General features: G+C 40.3%; 1 protein-coding gene across 2 annotated transcripts in view; it reads left to right on the top strand.

Moving 5' to 3' along the window:
* Window positions 1-18,032, top strand: part of NKAIN3 (sodium/potassium transporting ATPase interacting 3) — a 550,527-nt gene that overhangs the window by 506,328 nt on the left and 26,167 nt on the right. For both annotated transcript variants that reach the window (XM_086336859.1, XM_086336858.1), the window contains exon 5: window positions 5,444-5,504. In XM_086336859.1, coding sequence (XP_086192985.1) covers window positions 5,444-5,504 — 61 coding nt within the window. The remainder of the gene's footprint in view (window positions 1-5,443; window positions 5,505-18,032) is intronic.

The following is an 18,032-nucleotide window of genomic DNA, read 5'->3' as shown; positions in this document are numbered from 1 at the left end:
TTAATGACGTCTGTAGGGACACAGAAGCTAAGAGCTAAGCATGCCAGCCTCTGCCTGCATCCCGTGGGAGGGACTTGGGCCAAAACTTTTATAAAGTCCTTTTGGACTTGAGGAAAAATTTGGACTAACAAAGAGCCATTTAGAATCTGTTTGTTAAATAGAAAAACTTCCCTCCTTCCTTACAGATTCTCTTAAGCTTTAGGGCTTAAATGTTGGTGTGAGTGGTGGGAAATTTGGGACAGTATTGGGGACTTATTTTTGCTCATGAATCCTTCTGGCTTCCCTCAAATCTCCCAATTCTCTCCTAAGGCAAGTACTGAACAAGTTTTCCTCTCTGCATTCCCTAAATGAGTTTTTCTCACCATCCACTCCAATGAAAAGTGATCCCTTAAGACACTCAGGGGTTTCCCCACTGGCTCAGCAGTAAAGAATCAGTCTGTCATGCAGGAGACTCAGGAGACTCAGGTTCCATCCCTGGGTGGGGAAGATCCCCTGGAGGAGGGCATGACAATCCACTCCAATATTCTTGCCTGGAGAATCACATGGACAGAGGAGTCTGGCAGGCTACAGTCCATGGGGTTTCAAAGAGTCAGACACGACTGAAGAGACTGAGTACATACACAAGACACTCAGGCTTGTAGAAATTTTCATTCTTTGACTTATTCTTACCAAGACTCACAATTAGCAGGACACACAGACCATGGTTAGCTGTCCTGCATGAGTGAAATCTAATCCTGTCAATCCTTATACAAGCCTGCCAGGCTCCTCTGTCCATGGGATTTCCCAGCAAGAATACTGGAGGGAGTTGCCATTTCTTTCTCCAAGGGATCTTCTTGACCCAGTGGTTAAACCCACATCTCTTGTGTCTCCTGCACTGGCAGATGGATTCTTTACCACTAGCTCTACCTGGGAAGCCCTAAAGGCTTGCAGCCCAAACAAATCAATTTTCTACACAAATCCTACTTGCAAAAACTAATCAATCCCTTCACACACACACATAGGTGCTGGAATCTAGTCTTAGGCCATTTGCATCCATTTAATATATTGAAAAAGATGGAATTTATGCAGTCAGAAGGAGAAAATCATTTGAATGTTATAACCATAGAGATGGATGTCTTTAACAGAAGAGAAAAAAGATGTCTTTAAAATGAATGACTCTTTCAAAACTTTATTTGAAGCAGAAATAATCAGGATTATTATCCTGATGTTGTTTATTTTGTGTCTTTGCTATTGGCAAGAATGTATTTTATTCCATTTCTTAGAGATAAGCAGAAAGCCATGGGGACTATTTCAACTCATATTCTGGGAAACCAAGAACTACACAACAGTCAGCCGTCTACAAATCAGTGATTAACATGGTGTCTAGACATGTTCTCATGAGAATAGCATTATTAATGAAATAGCAGTTTGGTTAATCATGAGAGCAAAAGTAATTTAGGGAGTAAATAATTTATTAGTATGCCAATCAATGAAGCAAAAGTAAAAGGATATGTTTTAATTAATTCATTTGTTATAATATTGAGATTATGACTGGCAAATTCTGTTTGAAGACCTGGACAGTAATCTAATATTGCCAATATGGCAGGTCTTTATCTTTCTGTTTCCAGCTAATGGTATTGCATATTTCAATTACCCAAAATTCCTTTTGTTTCATATGTCAGGATATTATTAAGATCCATTAATAAACAATTGGATCTGCAAATTTTCTGTTGCTATGCTATGCGTTGCTCTGTTTCTTTAAAACTGGGTGTTCTCACATTTCATTAACAAAAAAATTTTCACCAACTAGGGGAAAATAGTGTGATGCCAGTATAACTAAGAACCTCATCTTATTTTCTGCTACTTAAAAGGCTCATTTGGAAAAAGAGTAATAAATATATTGACCAATAATCTTAAGTATATAGACAATCTTTTCAGAAACACAGTTAACCCAATAATTTAAAAATAATCTATGGTCCTAAAATGCAGGGAAGAAATACAAGATAAACAAGACTTAAATAAAAACATACTTTTTGAAAATTTTATTTGAAAAATTATTCAACTGAGTTTGCTTCTTTTGCCTTTATAAAAGTACATCTATGGACTTCTCTGGTGGTACAGTGGCTGAGAATCCTCCTGCCAATGCAAGGGACATGAGCTCGATCCCTGATTGGGAAGATTCACGTAGGCTAATATACCATGGCAACTGAAGCCCACACACACTAGAGCCCGCACGCTGTAACTACTGAGCCTACATACTACAACCACTGAAGCCCGTGAGCATAGAGCCTCTGCTCTGCAACAAGAGAAGCCACCAAAATGAGAAGCCCACACACCACAACTAAGAGTAATCCCCACTCGCCACAATTAGAGAAAGCCCCAGTGCAAACAACGAAGACCCAGTGAGACAAAAATCAATCAATAAATAACTTTTTTTAAAAGTACATCTATGATCATCTTCTTATGTAGTCCTACTAACTGCTCAATGTCTCATCCTAACCCCAAACCTCTCCCTAAATTTCAACTTACTCAAATGATGGAATCAGAACTTTCTAACTTGCATTTTAACAGCTACTATTTTCCAGGTCTCTTGTAACAACTGGAAGGGCAAACCAGAGGAGGTGGGATAGACTTCATTTTAAGTTAAAATTTCTCTATCAGGATGGGATTTTTTTCAACCCTGTCAGATTAGCTCTGCATATTGATATGTGAAAACAGTGTTTCAGCACTGAACTCACCAAGTGTGTTCTCATGGGCCCTTCTAGTCAATACTCTGGCCTTCCTTCCAGGAAATGCCAATGAACCAACTAGTAAATGCAGATGGATCCAGCATGCCAAATGGAATGAGCCAATGCTAAAAAAAAAAAAAAATACGTTCCCTGTCAGAGAGGCTAATAATAGGCTAATATCAGCATCATTGTCATCTCAAAAGATATCAATGAAGATAAAACAATAATTTATCTTACTTCAAATCAACATAAATGTGTAAGTAGAAGTGTTAGATTTTTTGTAAAGATATATAGTCTGTTAGGAAAGTAGAAAAGTATTATTCATTGGAGAACTGAGCTATCATGAAAGCCTTAACTTTATACTAGAAAAGTCCTACAACACTCAATCAAAACATTTTGCTTATCTTGCACCTACGTAAATGGAAAAATAATGATTTGTGAGATTTAATTTACCTGAGTTCACTGTGTGGGAAAAATTATTGGATTACCTAAGCTATCAAGCAACTATGGGCTAACTATTCAATATGCAACTGCCAAGATTAAGCAAACGGTGTAGCATCTAAACATTGGTCTGTAAGCAAAGTAACAAAACCAGTTCAGGATTGTTCTTATTGTAACATGATTCATTCAGTCTTCTACTAACCTTCTCCTTGCCAAGTGAGGAGAAGAGACCCAGAGTATCAGTCATCCTGGTCACACTGCACACGAAGAGACTTGATTTGTTTGGCTGTCACTTTGTCTAGCTCTTTAGTGTTCAAAGGAAATGTGAGCTGCCTATTTATGTCACTAGGACTCGTGGCACCTGAACTCACTGAACTGCTCTTCAAGCTAGTGGGCCATCGTCAAAGTCAGTTCCCCACAGTAGGGCATATTCATCCAAAGAGCTACATCAAGGAATCCAAAGTAGAACATGTGTATTGAAAAGAGTGAACACGATAACACCTGGGAACGTAAGGAGAAAATATTACTTCTGTTTCTATTTATGTATTTATTTATTTTCTAAAAACTGAAGAAAAACAAGCTTTTAACAATAAATAATGCGTGGTTTGACTCTGGCTTCCCAGGTGACTAAATGGTAAAGGATCTGCCTGCCAATGCAGGAGACACAGGAGATGCAAGTTCGATCCCTGGGTCAGAAAGATCCCCTGGAGGAGGAAATGGCAACCCACTCCAGGATTCTCGCCTGGGAAATCCCATGGACAGAGGGGCCTGGTAGGTTTCAGTCCATGGGGTTGCAATGAGTCGGATATGCCTTAACAACTGAGCACACACTCACACAGCCTCACCTGGACTGCATGTCGGAAAGTCACATGTATTTCTAAAGTACTAGCCGTAGCCTGTGAAGGAATAGGAGCCCCCCTCTGACTTGGCTGCAGAAGAACTCAAAGTATACTGTTCTCTTGGGTGGGGTCCAGCTGTCTTCAGAAGGCCTTACCCTGTCAACTATGGGCACACACACACATCCTAGCCCCTGAAACCAAGCAGGATCCTGTGGCGCCCCCTTGGGTACAAAAGCCTTTTCATGTCCCTGTTTCTTTGTGAGAAAATGGCTTCAGCCTCTGAAACATTCCCTGAGTTCCAAAGAGCAGATTGAAATAGTTACTAATTAGGAAAAGGAGGAGATGCAGAAACAAAGTAGGAGCAGTCAAGAAAGAAGAACAATATACCTGGTGTTTGCATTTTCCCAGGTGGCTTAGCCGTAAAGAATCTGCCTGCAATGCAGGAGACCCAGGTTTGATCCCTAGGTCAGGAAGATCCCCTGGAGGGCATAGCAACCCACTCCAGTATTCTTGCCTGAAGTATCCCATGGACAGAGGAGCCTGGCAGGCTACAGTCCATAGAAAGAGTTGCACACGACTGAAGTGACTAAGCAGCATCGGCATACCTGGTGTTTGCAGCTGGCCATTTATAATTAACAAAGCAATTTAACACTTAATTAGAATTTACATTTTCAAAGCATTTTCCATAATTAAATAAATGATTGGTATTTAATTTACAATGAACATATTTTGATTCCCCTTGTGGTGATTAAACATTAAAATAGTTGTAGTAATAATGAAAAGTGCTACAAATTGCTCTACAAATAGTAAAAACTTAAATATGTATGTTCTGAATAACCTGTGGTGATTTTAAAATATAAGAACTGGAAAAACCAAATCAAAATCTAAGGGAAATATCTGTAATTTGTTCCAAATCAAAATCTAAGTAAAATATATCTATAATTTTTCCCATTTCTGTGTACTACTTTAGAAAGTCATTAAGCCTAAGTAAAAATGAAAAAGTTTCTTTAAAATCATAGCTGCTGCTGCTGCTAAGTCACTTCAGTCATGTCCGACTCTGTGCAATCCCACACATGGCAGCCCACCAGGCTCCCCCGTCCCTGGGATTCTCCAGGCAAGAACACTGGAGTAGGTTGCCATTTCCTTCTCCAATGCATGAAAGTGAAAGTGAAGTCGCTCAGTCATGTCTGACCCTTAGTGACCCCATGGACTGCAGCCTACCAGGCTCCTCCGTCCATGGGATTTTCCAGGCAAGAGTACTGGAGTAGGGTGCCATTTCCTTCTCAAAAATCATAGCTATTATTTTAAAATATTTAAATAGCATTTAAGTTTTTTTTCTAAATGTTACAAATTCATAGATGATATTACTGTATATTCTTTATCTACTGATTATACAGTCTCCTTAATTATGGACATTTGTCCTAGATTTTCAAGACTTTTTTTTCTTCTTTGCAGTTGGTTGGTTTTGTGTATGCCTGTTATGTGATCAGTATTTTCATGGAAGAAGAGGATACCTGTAAGTATTATTTTATCTGCTTCTGGGTTTATTTTGCATGAGATTAGCTTCCAAAACTAATCATTACAGGATCATGAAATCTTTTATATTTGGAATTTTAAATGATTAAAATCAACAGAGTAAAGTTACAATCAAACATTTACAAACTATCCTGCACACAAATAAGATGGCACCAAGTATGGAAGCCCTCAATCCAAGTCATGCAAAAGAATGTGGAGAGACAGAGATGCCCACGGATTGCTGCTGTATCATTTTAGTAACTTTTCATCAGAGACCTAAATGTCTTTCAGAGTAGAAAATTAGGGTTGCTTTATCTATCACCAGTTATAAGTATGCTGGCTGCAGAATTTTGAAATCTGACTAATAGCAATAACATCAATAGGATAATACAATATATCAAGCACTACATATGTATATAAGCTCCATAAAGGAAACAAAAATGACAACCTTCAATGTAAGATGTAAATAAAGAGAGAGACATGCTGAAAAACAATTAATGGAATGATAATAAGTAGTCACATTTTAGCAGAACACTAAAAAAAACAAAACAAAAAGACATATTACTGGAAGTTATGTGGAAAGAACCTTAGCAACAGAGGCCAAAAACTGGCATTTATGGAACACCTGCCAATCTATAAGGCACTTCTTGGCACAATTTCATTATAGGCTCATGTCATACCAAAAACCTTAAATTTGCTTTTTAAAAATAAATTATTATTAGATAAATAAATCATAACCAACCATCCTGGGGATTTGGTTATATCCCTGCAGTTACTGTCTGGGTTGTAAAGTTGACTCTTTTTTTAAAAAATGAGGGTCAGTGTCTAGTTAACTGTTACAACTTCTTTCTATAACATAATTGCAAAAGAGTAAATTCTTACCACCAAATAGGTACAGCTCATGGTGTATGAACTGGAATCCAGTTAACAAAGAGGATTTATTTAGTCAATGGAAGAAATACTCAGATCAGATCAGTCACTCAGTCATGTCCGACTCTTTTCGACCCCATGAATCACAGCACGCCAGGCCTCCCTGTCCATCACCAACTCCCGGAGTTCACTCAGACTCACGTCCATCGAGTCAGTGATGCCATCCAGCCATCTCATCCTCTGTCGTTCCCTTCTCCTCCTGCCCCCAATCCCTCCCAGCATCAGAGTCTTTTCCAATGAGTCAACTCTTCACATGAGGTGGCCAAAGTACTGGAGTTTCAGCTTTAGCATCATTCCTTCCAAAGAAATCCCAGGGCTGAGCTCCTTCAGAATGGACGGGTTGGATCTCCTTGCAGTCCAAGGGACTCTCAAGAGTCTTCTCCAACACCACAGTTCAAAAGCGTCAATTCTTCAGCACTCAGCCTTTTTCACAGTCCAACTCTCACATCCATACATGACCACAGGAAAAACCATAGCCTTGACTAGACGAAACTTTGTTGGCAAAGTAATGTCTCTGCTTTTGAATATGCTATCTAGGTTGGTCATAACTTTCCTTCCAAGGAGTAAGCGTCTTTTAATTTCATGGCTGCAGTCACCATCTGCAGTGATTTTGGAGCCCAGAAATATAAAGTCTGACACTGTTTCCACTGTTTCCCCTTCTATTTCCCATGAAGTGATGGGACCGGATGCCATGATCTTCGTTTTCTGAATGTTGAGCTTTAAGCCAACTTTTTCACTCTCCACTTTCACTTTCATCAAGAGGCTTTTGAGTTCCTCTTCACTTTCTGCCATAAGGGTGGTGTCATCTGCATATCTGAGGTTATTGATATTTCTCCTGGCAATCTTGATTCCAGCTTGTGTTTCTTCCAGTCCAGCGTTTCTCATGATGTACTCTGCATATAAGTTAAATAAACAGGGTGACAGTACACAGCCTTGAGGAACTCCTTTTCCTATTTGGAACCAGTCTGTTGTTCCATGTCCAGTTCTAACTGTTGCTTCCTGACCTGCATACAAATTTCTCAAGAGGCAGATCAGGTGGTGTGGTATTCCCTTCTCTTTCAGAATTTTCCACAGTTTATTGTGATCCACACAGTCAAGGCTTTGGCATAGTCAATAAAGCAGAAATAGATGTTTTTCTGGAACTCTCTTGCTTTTTCTATGATCCAGCAGATGTTGGCAATTTGATCTCTGGTTCCTCTGCCTTTTCTAAAACCAGCTTGAACATCAGGAAGTCCATGGTTCACATACTGCTGAAGCCTGGCTTGGAGAATTTTGAGCATTACTTCACTAGCGTGTGAGATGAGTGCAACTGTGTGGTAGTTTGAGCATTCTTTGGCATTGCCTTTCTTTGGGATTGGAATGAAAACTGACCTTTTCCAGTCCTGTGGCCACTGCTGAGTTTTCCAAATTTGCTGGCATATTGAGTGCAGCACTTTCACAGCATCATCTTTCAGGATTTGGAATAGTTCAACTGGAATTCCATCACCTCCACTAGCTTTGTTCGTACTGATGCTTTCTAAGGCCCACTTGACTTCCCATTCCAGGATGTCTGGCTCTAGGTCAGTGATCACACCATCGTGATTATCTGGGTTGTGAAGCTCTTTTTTGTACAGTTCTTCTGTGTATTCTTGCCATCTCTTCTTAATATCTTCTGCTTCTGTTAGGTTCATACCATTTCTGTCCTTTATCGAGCTCATCTTTGCATGAAATATTCCTTTGGAGAAATACTAGACCTTGAGATTAAACTCACCAGGCAGTGAAAATATGCAAACATACCACATCATCTCTTTTTTTTTTCCACATCATCTCTTTTGTGCCTGCTTGTGGCTCTCTTTTATAATGCTAATTGATATGGAAAGTTTCTGACATTTCAAAAGTGCTGCTGTAACGACAACACTTCCAACTATGAGGTTAACTTCAAAAGTTATATTTTCAGGTGTTCCAGTAGTAGTTCTGCAATCTTACAAAGTTTACGTACTGAAAACCAGCAGAATGCTTCCAGTGCACAGCTAAGACAGTCTGCACAGCCAAAAACAACCAGTTGAGCAAGGACAATTTTAACTGGAATTGGGACCTTACAAAATTATTAGAGTTGGGGCTGTATAAATGCTTCTACAAAGCATGATATTAATACATTGATTGATAAATCCCAGCTGGATACCTTATAAAGTACTTTTGAGCAGGTACCAAAAGGATCTTCTTTCTTCTCCTCACTGAACTGATCAGAGGTTCTCAAATGATGCCAATTCTTCATTTATCCTACCTTCTTGTGTGAGGGCAGGCAGATTAATCAATAGTCTTTTATCTAGTAGAATAAACACATAAAGGACTTTTCCTTGAAGCTTGTGATTTTAAGCTAAATTTGGAAATGCAAAATGACATGCAAAATAGAAGATTCATCTAAATTGAGTAAAACATTTTTGACCTTCTTTCAGCCTTTTACGGCATAATAATGTCCATGTATATGAATCAGCATGCTACTGGCAGACATTATGGTTTCATTGATTTTAGAGTCTTTAACTACCTTACATTTCTGTATAGAAATCTCTGAATCAGCTATTTTAATGCCCATGAAACTGTCATTGAAGCAGCTGCTAGCAGCCTATTCTATTAATGGTTTAATTCTAGTGTTTGTTACTAGGATCATACATTAAGTTACCAAGAGACATCCAGATAAAGTAGTTGTGTTACCATCAATTCAAATAATACTTAGAGCCAGAAGGGTCTTGGGTGCTCAAAATGAAGTAAATACGCCCCAGACGAACTTGACATGATAATTGGCTGGAAGCAAGATGACAGTAAAAAGCAATCACAAACCTTTTAGTCTGATAGTTCTCAAAGTGAGGGTAATCTTACATTTTTTTATGGAAAGAAGTAGGACTCTAAGTGCAGTTGTAATTAAATTGTCCCAGAGTCTTCAGAAGGTAGATGTGAGCAAAAAGAAATGTCTGAAACTGATTGCATTGATCCCATAGACTAGTGCAATTTATGCCAACACTTAGCTGTCAGGTAATAATGAACTGCCCTTTGGAGCCACCATTGAGCTAGCGAGAGAGCATTACCAACCTCCAATCAAGATGTGTCCTTTGAATTTTGTTTCCAGAATGTAAACATCAAATAAGAAAACAATACTGGTAGCCTTTCAGTTTATCTAAGCATACTTCTGGAAAGCTTCTTCTGAAAGGTAACTGCAAATAGACAATGTAAAGTCATAGTATTTTGGCAGACAAAATAACATTTATCATTTCGATTCCTATTCTAACTAATGAAAATCTCTGCATTATTCAAAATGCAAAGTTAAGCCTTTCTCATGGACTGAAAGCTGTCAGCCATCCTTAAAAATTAATAACTACCTGCCTCTCTCCTCTGCAGTGCTTAAGTGGTTCTATGGGACTAACATTTCAGCTGATGGACATTTCTGAAGGGTAATAAATGCTTGAGGAAACATTTATTTCCAGCCACCCATCTTAGTTACCTTTCAGACTCTTTCGCCATTTCCTATAAAGACTATGATTGCAGGTCAAAGACAATGAAATAAAAAGCTCACAAAAGCAAGAGTGCTGCTAAGTAGGGTCAATACTGTTCATCATTCATTCTCATGAAAAAGCCTATTTATATCTGTTTCATTTTTTATTTCTTTTTTTAATATCTGTCAATCTCTTTGAACACTTTTGTGAGACCAGGGTATTTGGAACCTGTAATAGTAAAAACATGTCAACATCTTGTTTGTGAACCATTTACTGCTGAAAATGAACTTGTGGGATGGCTACTGTCTTGTCAGTTTTACTAAAAATAGCTTTTTTAATTCAAGGAAGTGTGGCGGAGAAGCAAAGACGCAGACAAATAGTATTAACTTTATAAATATAGTCAGGTTTTTTCAGAGGATCTTTTGCTAGCACTGCTTCATCTGACATTAGGTTGCAAATTGCGAATGGAGCATCTGTTGGGCTTGCAAAGCCCAGCCTACTATGTATATGTTGAATGGCTGGAGAAATGTATAGTTGAAAACCCTAAGTGTTAGTTTTTGAAAAGAAAACAAATTCCCCAGATGTGGGTTCAGTATTTTATTTTTAAAATCTCAAAATACCTCTTCATACAACTGTTTGACCCTTGCTAATGTAGTTTGGGAAACTTTGTATTGGAAAGAAGCACAAGCTTTGGAAAAATAATTGCATATCTGCTGTCCTTGAGGCTTCCCATAGGCTAGTGCTCATGTATTTGCTTGTCTTTCTGTGAATTCCTGTTAAGAGAGCAAGGTGATAGTACCGTAGCAATGATGTGAACTTAGGTCCTGCCAAGAGTTTACCGGAGAAGCTAATGGGAGGGAAACTGACTAGTTTGAGTGTTAATTTCCAGTTTCACTTCCTTCATTTTGTGATGTCTGGAAAAGCCTTAGAAAAATAATGTGACCCAGAAGTCAGGCAGTAGAGGAGAGAGAGAAAGCAGCAGAGGCCTGAATGATCCTCAGAAGAGAAAACGTTTCTTTATTTTGTGAGCTTTGAAATATGTGTATGTTTGAGGGTTGTTGGGCTGCACCCCACAGGCTTACAAGCCCTGTACTTGCCCAGCCTCAAGACTGAAGAAAGAGCCCAGAGTCAGCGTCAAAGACATCAGTGATTTCATGGTTGGGGGATTTTACACATCCCAATGTCTCTCAAGAGGGATGTCATCAACACCCAGCTCCCCAAACCAGTAAGTCAAGGAGGGACTCTCCATGAAGTCGATAGCAAATACTAAAACCAGCTCCAAAGTCAGGGCTAACCTCACAGTGAAATGGTGCCTAGACAGTCAGAAACGGGTTTAATTTTTCTGTGTTTCCACTTGAAACTGTATGTTAGAAAATTTTTAAATGAAATTGGTCCTCATTCTGCCAATACCTAGCTCTGTGCCCATTAACTAATAGAATCTCCCATTAGGGGCCCCCAAGCACTTAGCTCTAACATCACAGCCCTGTGGATGACGCCCAGAGCCAGGAGTATTTCAAGGCACCATCAAGTGCATCACCTTTTCTTCATGCATTTCAAATGGTAAATATCAGGTTGCTATTCAAGACATCCTCATCTCTCTGCTCCAGACTAACAGCCCAGGCAGTGTGAAGACCAGCTTCACCCCTTAAGGCAAGCCCTCTACACAGATGCCTGTCAACTCAAAAGAGACATGATCTCATCTCCCTACAACCGGGGTCAGACAGGTTGGAGCTCCCAGGTTTTTATGGTTACCAAGAGTCCAAGCTGTGGGGCACGCCCTTCCCTGAGAAGGAAGACTGAAGGATCTGCCATCCAGGTGGTACAGAATGGAAGATGAGAGATTTGGGAGCCAGAGGTGATTATGAGGGAACAACAGAAAAAAAGAAAGTTCACATCCTCATGGCATCCTAAATGCAGTAAGAAAAAGAAAGGGGTGGGGCGAATGTAAGGATTTTATGTGGATCCTGGGCAATAGTTTTTATTATTTATTCAATAATAATGCATTATTAGTGGGAAAATTTAGAAACCCAAGGGACAGAGGAGCTAGCAGTATTCTGACATGGTCCCTTGTATTTTCATTTTAATTCTAAAGTCAGTAGCCCCATCCCAACTCATCCCCACCCTTCTCAGTCGTCCAACTGAGCTGCTCAGCCAGCCCTACCATGGGTAAACTGAGCCCTTGTTTCTCTCCAGCCATCCCTGAGCTGTCCAGTGATTGGTCCCTGAGCAGCAGAGAAGCATGTGCCTTACCCACTGGCCCTGAGGCTGCCCCACGAGGGCACGTGTGTGAGGGCCCGCTCTGCTTCCTCTCACGCATTCCAAATCAATGGCGTCTCCTGGTCCGTGAAAACTGCAGCCTTAGAGCTCCCTACACTGCAACTTTGGAGTCCTTACTCTCATTTTAGGAATGAGGACATGAAGCCCAGACAGGTGATGTAACTGTGGCATCTTTGTCCTCCTCTGCTCTGCACTGACAGCATGACACTCTAAGATATAGAGAAGGCAAGCCAGCAGACATGGCTTCCCACAGGCTCCTCGGGTCTCTTTCCCATCAGAGCTGTCCATATTTATCCATGATTTTCTTCTTGCTGACACAGAAGAGGGGGACCTTCACTCTGTCCTGGGGCTCCTGTGGCTCCTCTGTGCGTCCTTCCCACGTATTCAGGCAGCTGGCATCATTAATGGTTCTCTCTCCGCCTCCCTGGCTTTATCTCTTTTTCCCTTCCCCATCCTAGTTTCTTCCTCTCCTTGAATCTTTTTCTTCAGCTTATGAATAAAGCTGTGCGTGCATGCTCAGTCGCTCAGTCCTGTCTGACTCTTTGCCACTCTATGGACTGTAGCCTGCCAGGCTCCTTTGTCCATAGGATTTCCCAGGCATGAATACTGGTGGGGGTTGTCATGCCCTCCTCCAGGGTATCTTCCTGGCCCAGGTATCAAACCCATGTCTGCTCTTGCTGTCTTCTGTCTCTCTTCTCTTTTGTTTGCTCTTGCTCTCTCTCTCTGATTATAAGAAGAACACAAAGTCTATATTAGAGTGAATGGGATACCCTGAGAACATCTTTCTTTGCTGTATACAGTTCAGTCAGCTGCCAAGCTTGAAAATATGTGCTTGTGTCAGGGGCTTGCCAGCTATTTGCCATTTGTGTATTCTTCTTCTGGCAGACCGCTGGGTTGCATCTCCCAAGCTCCCTGCAGTTGGGTGTCCCATGACACTGAATTCCAGATCATGGAATGTGAGCAGAAGAGACACCCCCACTTCCAGGCTTGGCCTCCAAATCCTCCCCTATGTGGTTCTCCATGTTCTTCCCCTTTCTGCCTCTTGGTTACAGACCAGCATAGAAGCTTTGGAAGTCACATGTTCAAAATGGTGGAACCACCACGGTGAATAAATATTGAAATAAATGTTGGAATCTATTTCTCTATTAAGTAAACATCTCAGATGATTTGATTTTGCTGCATGTTAAGGGCTTTTCTGGTGGCTCGGAAGGTAAAGAATCTGCCTGCAATGCAAGAGACCTGGGTTTGATCTCCAGGGAGGGAAGATCCCCTGGAGAAGGGAATAGCAACCCACTCCAGTATTCTTGCCTGGAGAATTCCATGGACAGGGAATGGATTTTCAGAGCTTTTTAAAATAGTTGGTGGAACAAGAAGACATCTCATGCCATATCCTTCCAATGTAACTAATTCAGCAGCCCACAGCATTGGGACTCAGATGACATTAGATTTGAGTAGACGCAAGACTTTACTCCTATCAAGAATCTCTTTCTGGTTGGCTTTATAGTCACTAACCCTCTAAAACATTTTAATGTCTTCCCACGCGACTCAAATGTTCTGTTGACATTCCGCTTATCTTCTTTCAACCATATCTCCTGATGGTATTCTGTGTTCTTTCTATATTCTAGGTAGGTTGCAAATTCTTGCAGTGCCCAACTAGATTTGGCATTTTCCAAAATCTCTTCTTGTTCTATAGTCATTGACCTTTCGGTGTCTGAAAGTATAGTCCAGATCCAGAATACTATTGTTTAATTTTAAGACTTAAACAAGTTTAAGTAGCTAATCCTTTATTCATTTGATTCATTAGTTCAAGAAACAGTTACTGAAAGACTGCTATGTATTAGACCCACAAGGATACAGAGATCAGTAAGCCTTGGTCCCTTTCTTAGGAGATCTCACATCCAATAAGTGAGCCAGGTATGTAAATAATGATGAACGAGTGAAGCGCAGATCATGGTCTGCATAAAGTGAATCAGAGGCACAGAAAAAAATCAGCAGAGGCTAATCACCTGTCAGAGCATCAAGCATGGCTTCTCAGAGCATGAGAACATGGTCTTATATGAAGAAAATTACAAGGAAGAGGACATTAAAATGCTGGCAAAAAGATATGTCAAACCAGTGTGGGGAAACCATGGGGTACTCAGGAAGTGATGAATATGGGGTGTGTTCAGTTCACTAAGTGAACAGGGTCAGTCTTTGCGGGACCTTGGATTCTGTCTTATACCATTGTTAACTCTAAGTCACTTTAGTAGTGTCTGACTCTTTGTGACCCCATAGACTGTAGCCCACCAGGTTCCTCTGTCCCTGGGATTCTCCAGGCAAGTGAGTCCCAACCTATTTTATATCTTGGCACTTATAGAGAAAAGTCAAAATTTATGAGGCACACTGTGACAAATAAGCTACTTTTTCCCAGCAATAAATGACCACCCAGACCACTAGCTACCCCTAGTCTTGCTCAGCAAGCATGTGGGTATGAGCATGGCCCCCCGTCCCACCAAACACACACCAGGGAATTAGGGAATCACTATCCTGTCAGCTGTACCTACTCAGGTCTCAACAGCTGGGATGCTTTGATAAATGATGTGGAATCAATGAAAAGATTTAATCTTGGGAAGAATATGATCAGATTCAATTTTCTTTGAATAGTCATTCATAGAAAGAGAACTTATAAAATGATCTCAGAAGAAATGGCATTTTGGGGATGGAGTCTATCCTAGAAATTGGAAAACCAAAAGTAATAATAGAGGCTATTTTTAAAAGGAAAAAGAATATTCAAAGGGGAAATGTTCAAAATTGTAGAAGCAGACAGGAAAAACTGAATTATAGAGACTTCAAAGTCAACAAATATTTGTCACTTGATTTATAGAGCAAAATAAAACATTAGCTAGATTTAAATGAATGATAAAAATATATTGGGGAAACATTGAATAACTAAGAAAAATGCATTGTATAAGGGGGGAATATGTACCTGTTTAGATGAATTCTTAGAGCTGTTTTTAGCCCTTACCTTTTTAATTTAATATTTTTTCTCTGAGTCATTCCATTCTGCTTTATTGACCCCAAACAGATCTTAGAAATTCACTGTGCCATTGTTTAAGTATTATATACTCCTGGAAAATTTTAAAGTGGAAAGAAACTGTGTGCTCTAATTATGGGAACATCTGCCTTCAGAAATGTGGACCCATGAGAAAAACAAAAGAGGAAATTCATCCAAATAAAAAATGAAAAGGGAGCTCCAAAAATAGAAAAGGGAGGTGTTTTCAGAATTTTTAAAAATCTTTTTTCCTCTAGAATAAAATATTCTTCTGAATGAGCCTAATAGTAATGACGCAAAGGCCTTCAGCCACCCCTGATTCTGAGCATACGGTAATTGAAACTTATAAAAACTTTGAAAGAGACTTCAGGAAAGCCAAATTGCAGTTGTTAATAGTAAGCAGCCATTCCACCCAATTACTGATGAAGAGGAACCAAAGGGTTAGCAGTGTATCTACAAAAGGAAAGGAGTACAACTTCTGTGACTTTAAAAACCTGAGTAACTTTAAAGGGACTGTTTGTGCGTGCATGCTTGCGTGCTCAGCCCTGGCTGACTCTTTGCGACCCCATGGACTGTAGCCCACCAGGCTCCTCTGTCCATGGAATTCTCTAAATAAGAATACTTGGAGTGGATTGCCATTTCCTACTCCAGGGGCTCTTCCCGACCCAGGAGTTGAAGCCATATCTCCTGCATCTCCTGCATTGGCAAGCAGATTCTTTACCACTGTGCCACCTGGGAAGCACTTTAAAGGGAATAGAAAACAATTTAAAAAAAAAAAGAGGGGATATATGTAAACATACAGCTGATTCACTTTCCTGTACAGCAGAAACAAACAACATGGGGAGGCAATTCTATGCCAACAAAAACTAATTTTATAAAAGCAAATATACGATTAAAGATGAAAATTAAAAAGGAAAAAGAAAAGGACCTAGGTTCTTTCTTCTTGAATATGAGAAAATGAAAACTAAAAAGTGTATATGTACATTGAGGAAGAAGGCTGTGGGAGCCGGTATGTCCTAGGCATTTTTATAAAGATAATACAACTCTAGCAGTCAAGAGTGAGAGAAGAAATTACAGCAACAGATGCTTTATTATCACAGCACCTTGTAGGGACACTATAACCAGGTTCCCCTTGCACAAGAATCAAGACAAAATGCTACAGACTGTCCATGGTATCCTTACAGAAAAACTGTATAGATTTATAGAATACAAAACAGAAATTTTGTAGTTTCTATTCAAATAGTGTCATAGAATAAGTGTACCCATGCACCTAAAGGAAAAACACTGAAAGCATTGGGGAAATGTCACTCTGCGCACTTTGTACAAAGGGGATGTATTACGTACAAAGAATCCCATAGAGTGATTTGAAATACCAAGAAAAAAGAGAGTGATTTCCCCTCAGTGTCTGTGCTACTATGAGGAAAAAGGACTAGAGAATAAAACAATGCCAGTTAAAAGCTAAAAAACAAGAATGGCTCAAGAGTGCATGCTAAGTCACTTCAGTCATGTCCAACTCTGCAACGCTATGGATTGTAGCCCACCAGGCTCCTCCGTCCAATGGATTCTCCAGGCAAGAATACTGGAATGGGTTGTCATGCCCTCCTCCAGGGGACCCTCCCAACCCAGGGAGCAAACCCACATCTCTTAGTCTCCTACACTGGCAGGTATGGCAGGTGAGTTCTTTACCACTGCTGCTGCTGCTGCTGCTAAGTTGCTTCAGTCGTGTCCAACTCTGTGCTACCCCATAGATGGCAGCCCACCAGGCTCCGCCATCCCTGGGATTCTCCAGGCAAGAACACTGGAGTGAGTTGCCATTTCCTTCTCCAATGCATGAAAGTGAAAAGTCAAAGTGAAGTCGCTCAGTTGTGTCCAACCCTGTGCGACCCCATAGACGGCAGCCCACCAGGCTCCCCCATCCCTGGGATTCTCTAGGTAAGAACACTGGAGTGGGTTGCCATTTGCTTCTTCAATGCATGAAAGTGAAAAGTCAAAGTGAAGTCACTCAATTGTGTCCGACTCTTAGCGACCCCATGGACTGCAGCCTACCAGGCTCCTCCGTCCATGGGATTTTCCAGGCAAGAGTACTGGGTGGGGTGCCATTGTCTTTACCACTAGCACCAACCAAATCAAATGTCTCATTAGCAAGAATTCAATGTAAAGCTTATCATTACAATAACAGAATTTTAGGATGTAATTCAAATACTACACAATTGTGAAAACAATGCCCCCACCAAAAAAAATAACTGTTTACTTTTAATAGTTGCAAAATTTTATATGGCTATAAAATGAACATCTAATTAATAATCCGCCATTATTAAAATCTAGCTCAATCAAATGGCTTCCTTGATGACTCAGTGATAAAGAATCCTCCTGCCAAGGTCTGCCTAATGCAGGAGATGTGAGTTCTATCCCTGAATTGGGAAGATCCCCTTGAGAAGGAAATGGCAACCCACTCCAGTATTCTTGCCTGGGAAATCCCATGGACAGAGGAGCCTGGCAGGCTACAGTCCATGGGGTCACAAAGAGTCAGACACAACTCAGCAACTAAACAACAACAAATAACAATCAAATGTAACAGAGTGTGATATGACAAATATTATGGGTATGATCTTTAAAAATAAAAAATGTGCCTTCCTTATTTTGGCAAAATCAGATTTCGCATTTGAAGCTTATCTTTAGAACAATGGTGGGCTTCCTTGGTGGCTCAGATGGTAAAGAATACGTCTGCAATGCTGGAGACCCAGGTTCAATCCCTGGGTTGGAAAGATCCCCTGGAGAAGGAAATGGTAACCCACTCCAGTATTCTTGCCTGGAGAATTCCATG

Source organism: Bos grunniens, chromosome 14 (assembly GCF_055505025.1).
Source record: "Bos grunniens cultivar Pamir isolate PY7600 chromosome 14, Bosgru_T2T1.0, whole genome shotgun sequence".
In the NCBI taxonomy this organism is placed as follows: Eukaryota; Metazoa; Chordata; class Mammalia; order Artiodactyla; family Bovidae; genus Bos; species Bos grunniens.
The sequence above is the reverse complement of the archived record's forward strand: the minus strand, read 5'-3'. Positions and strand labels throughout refer to the sequence as shown.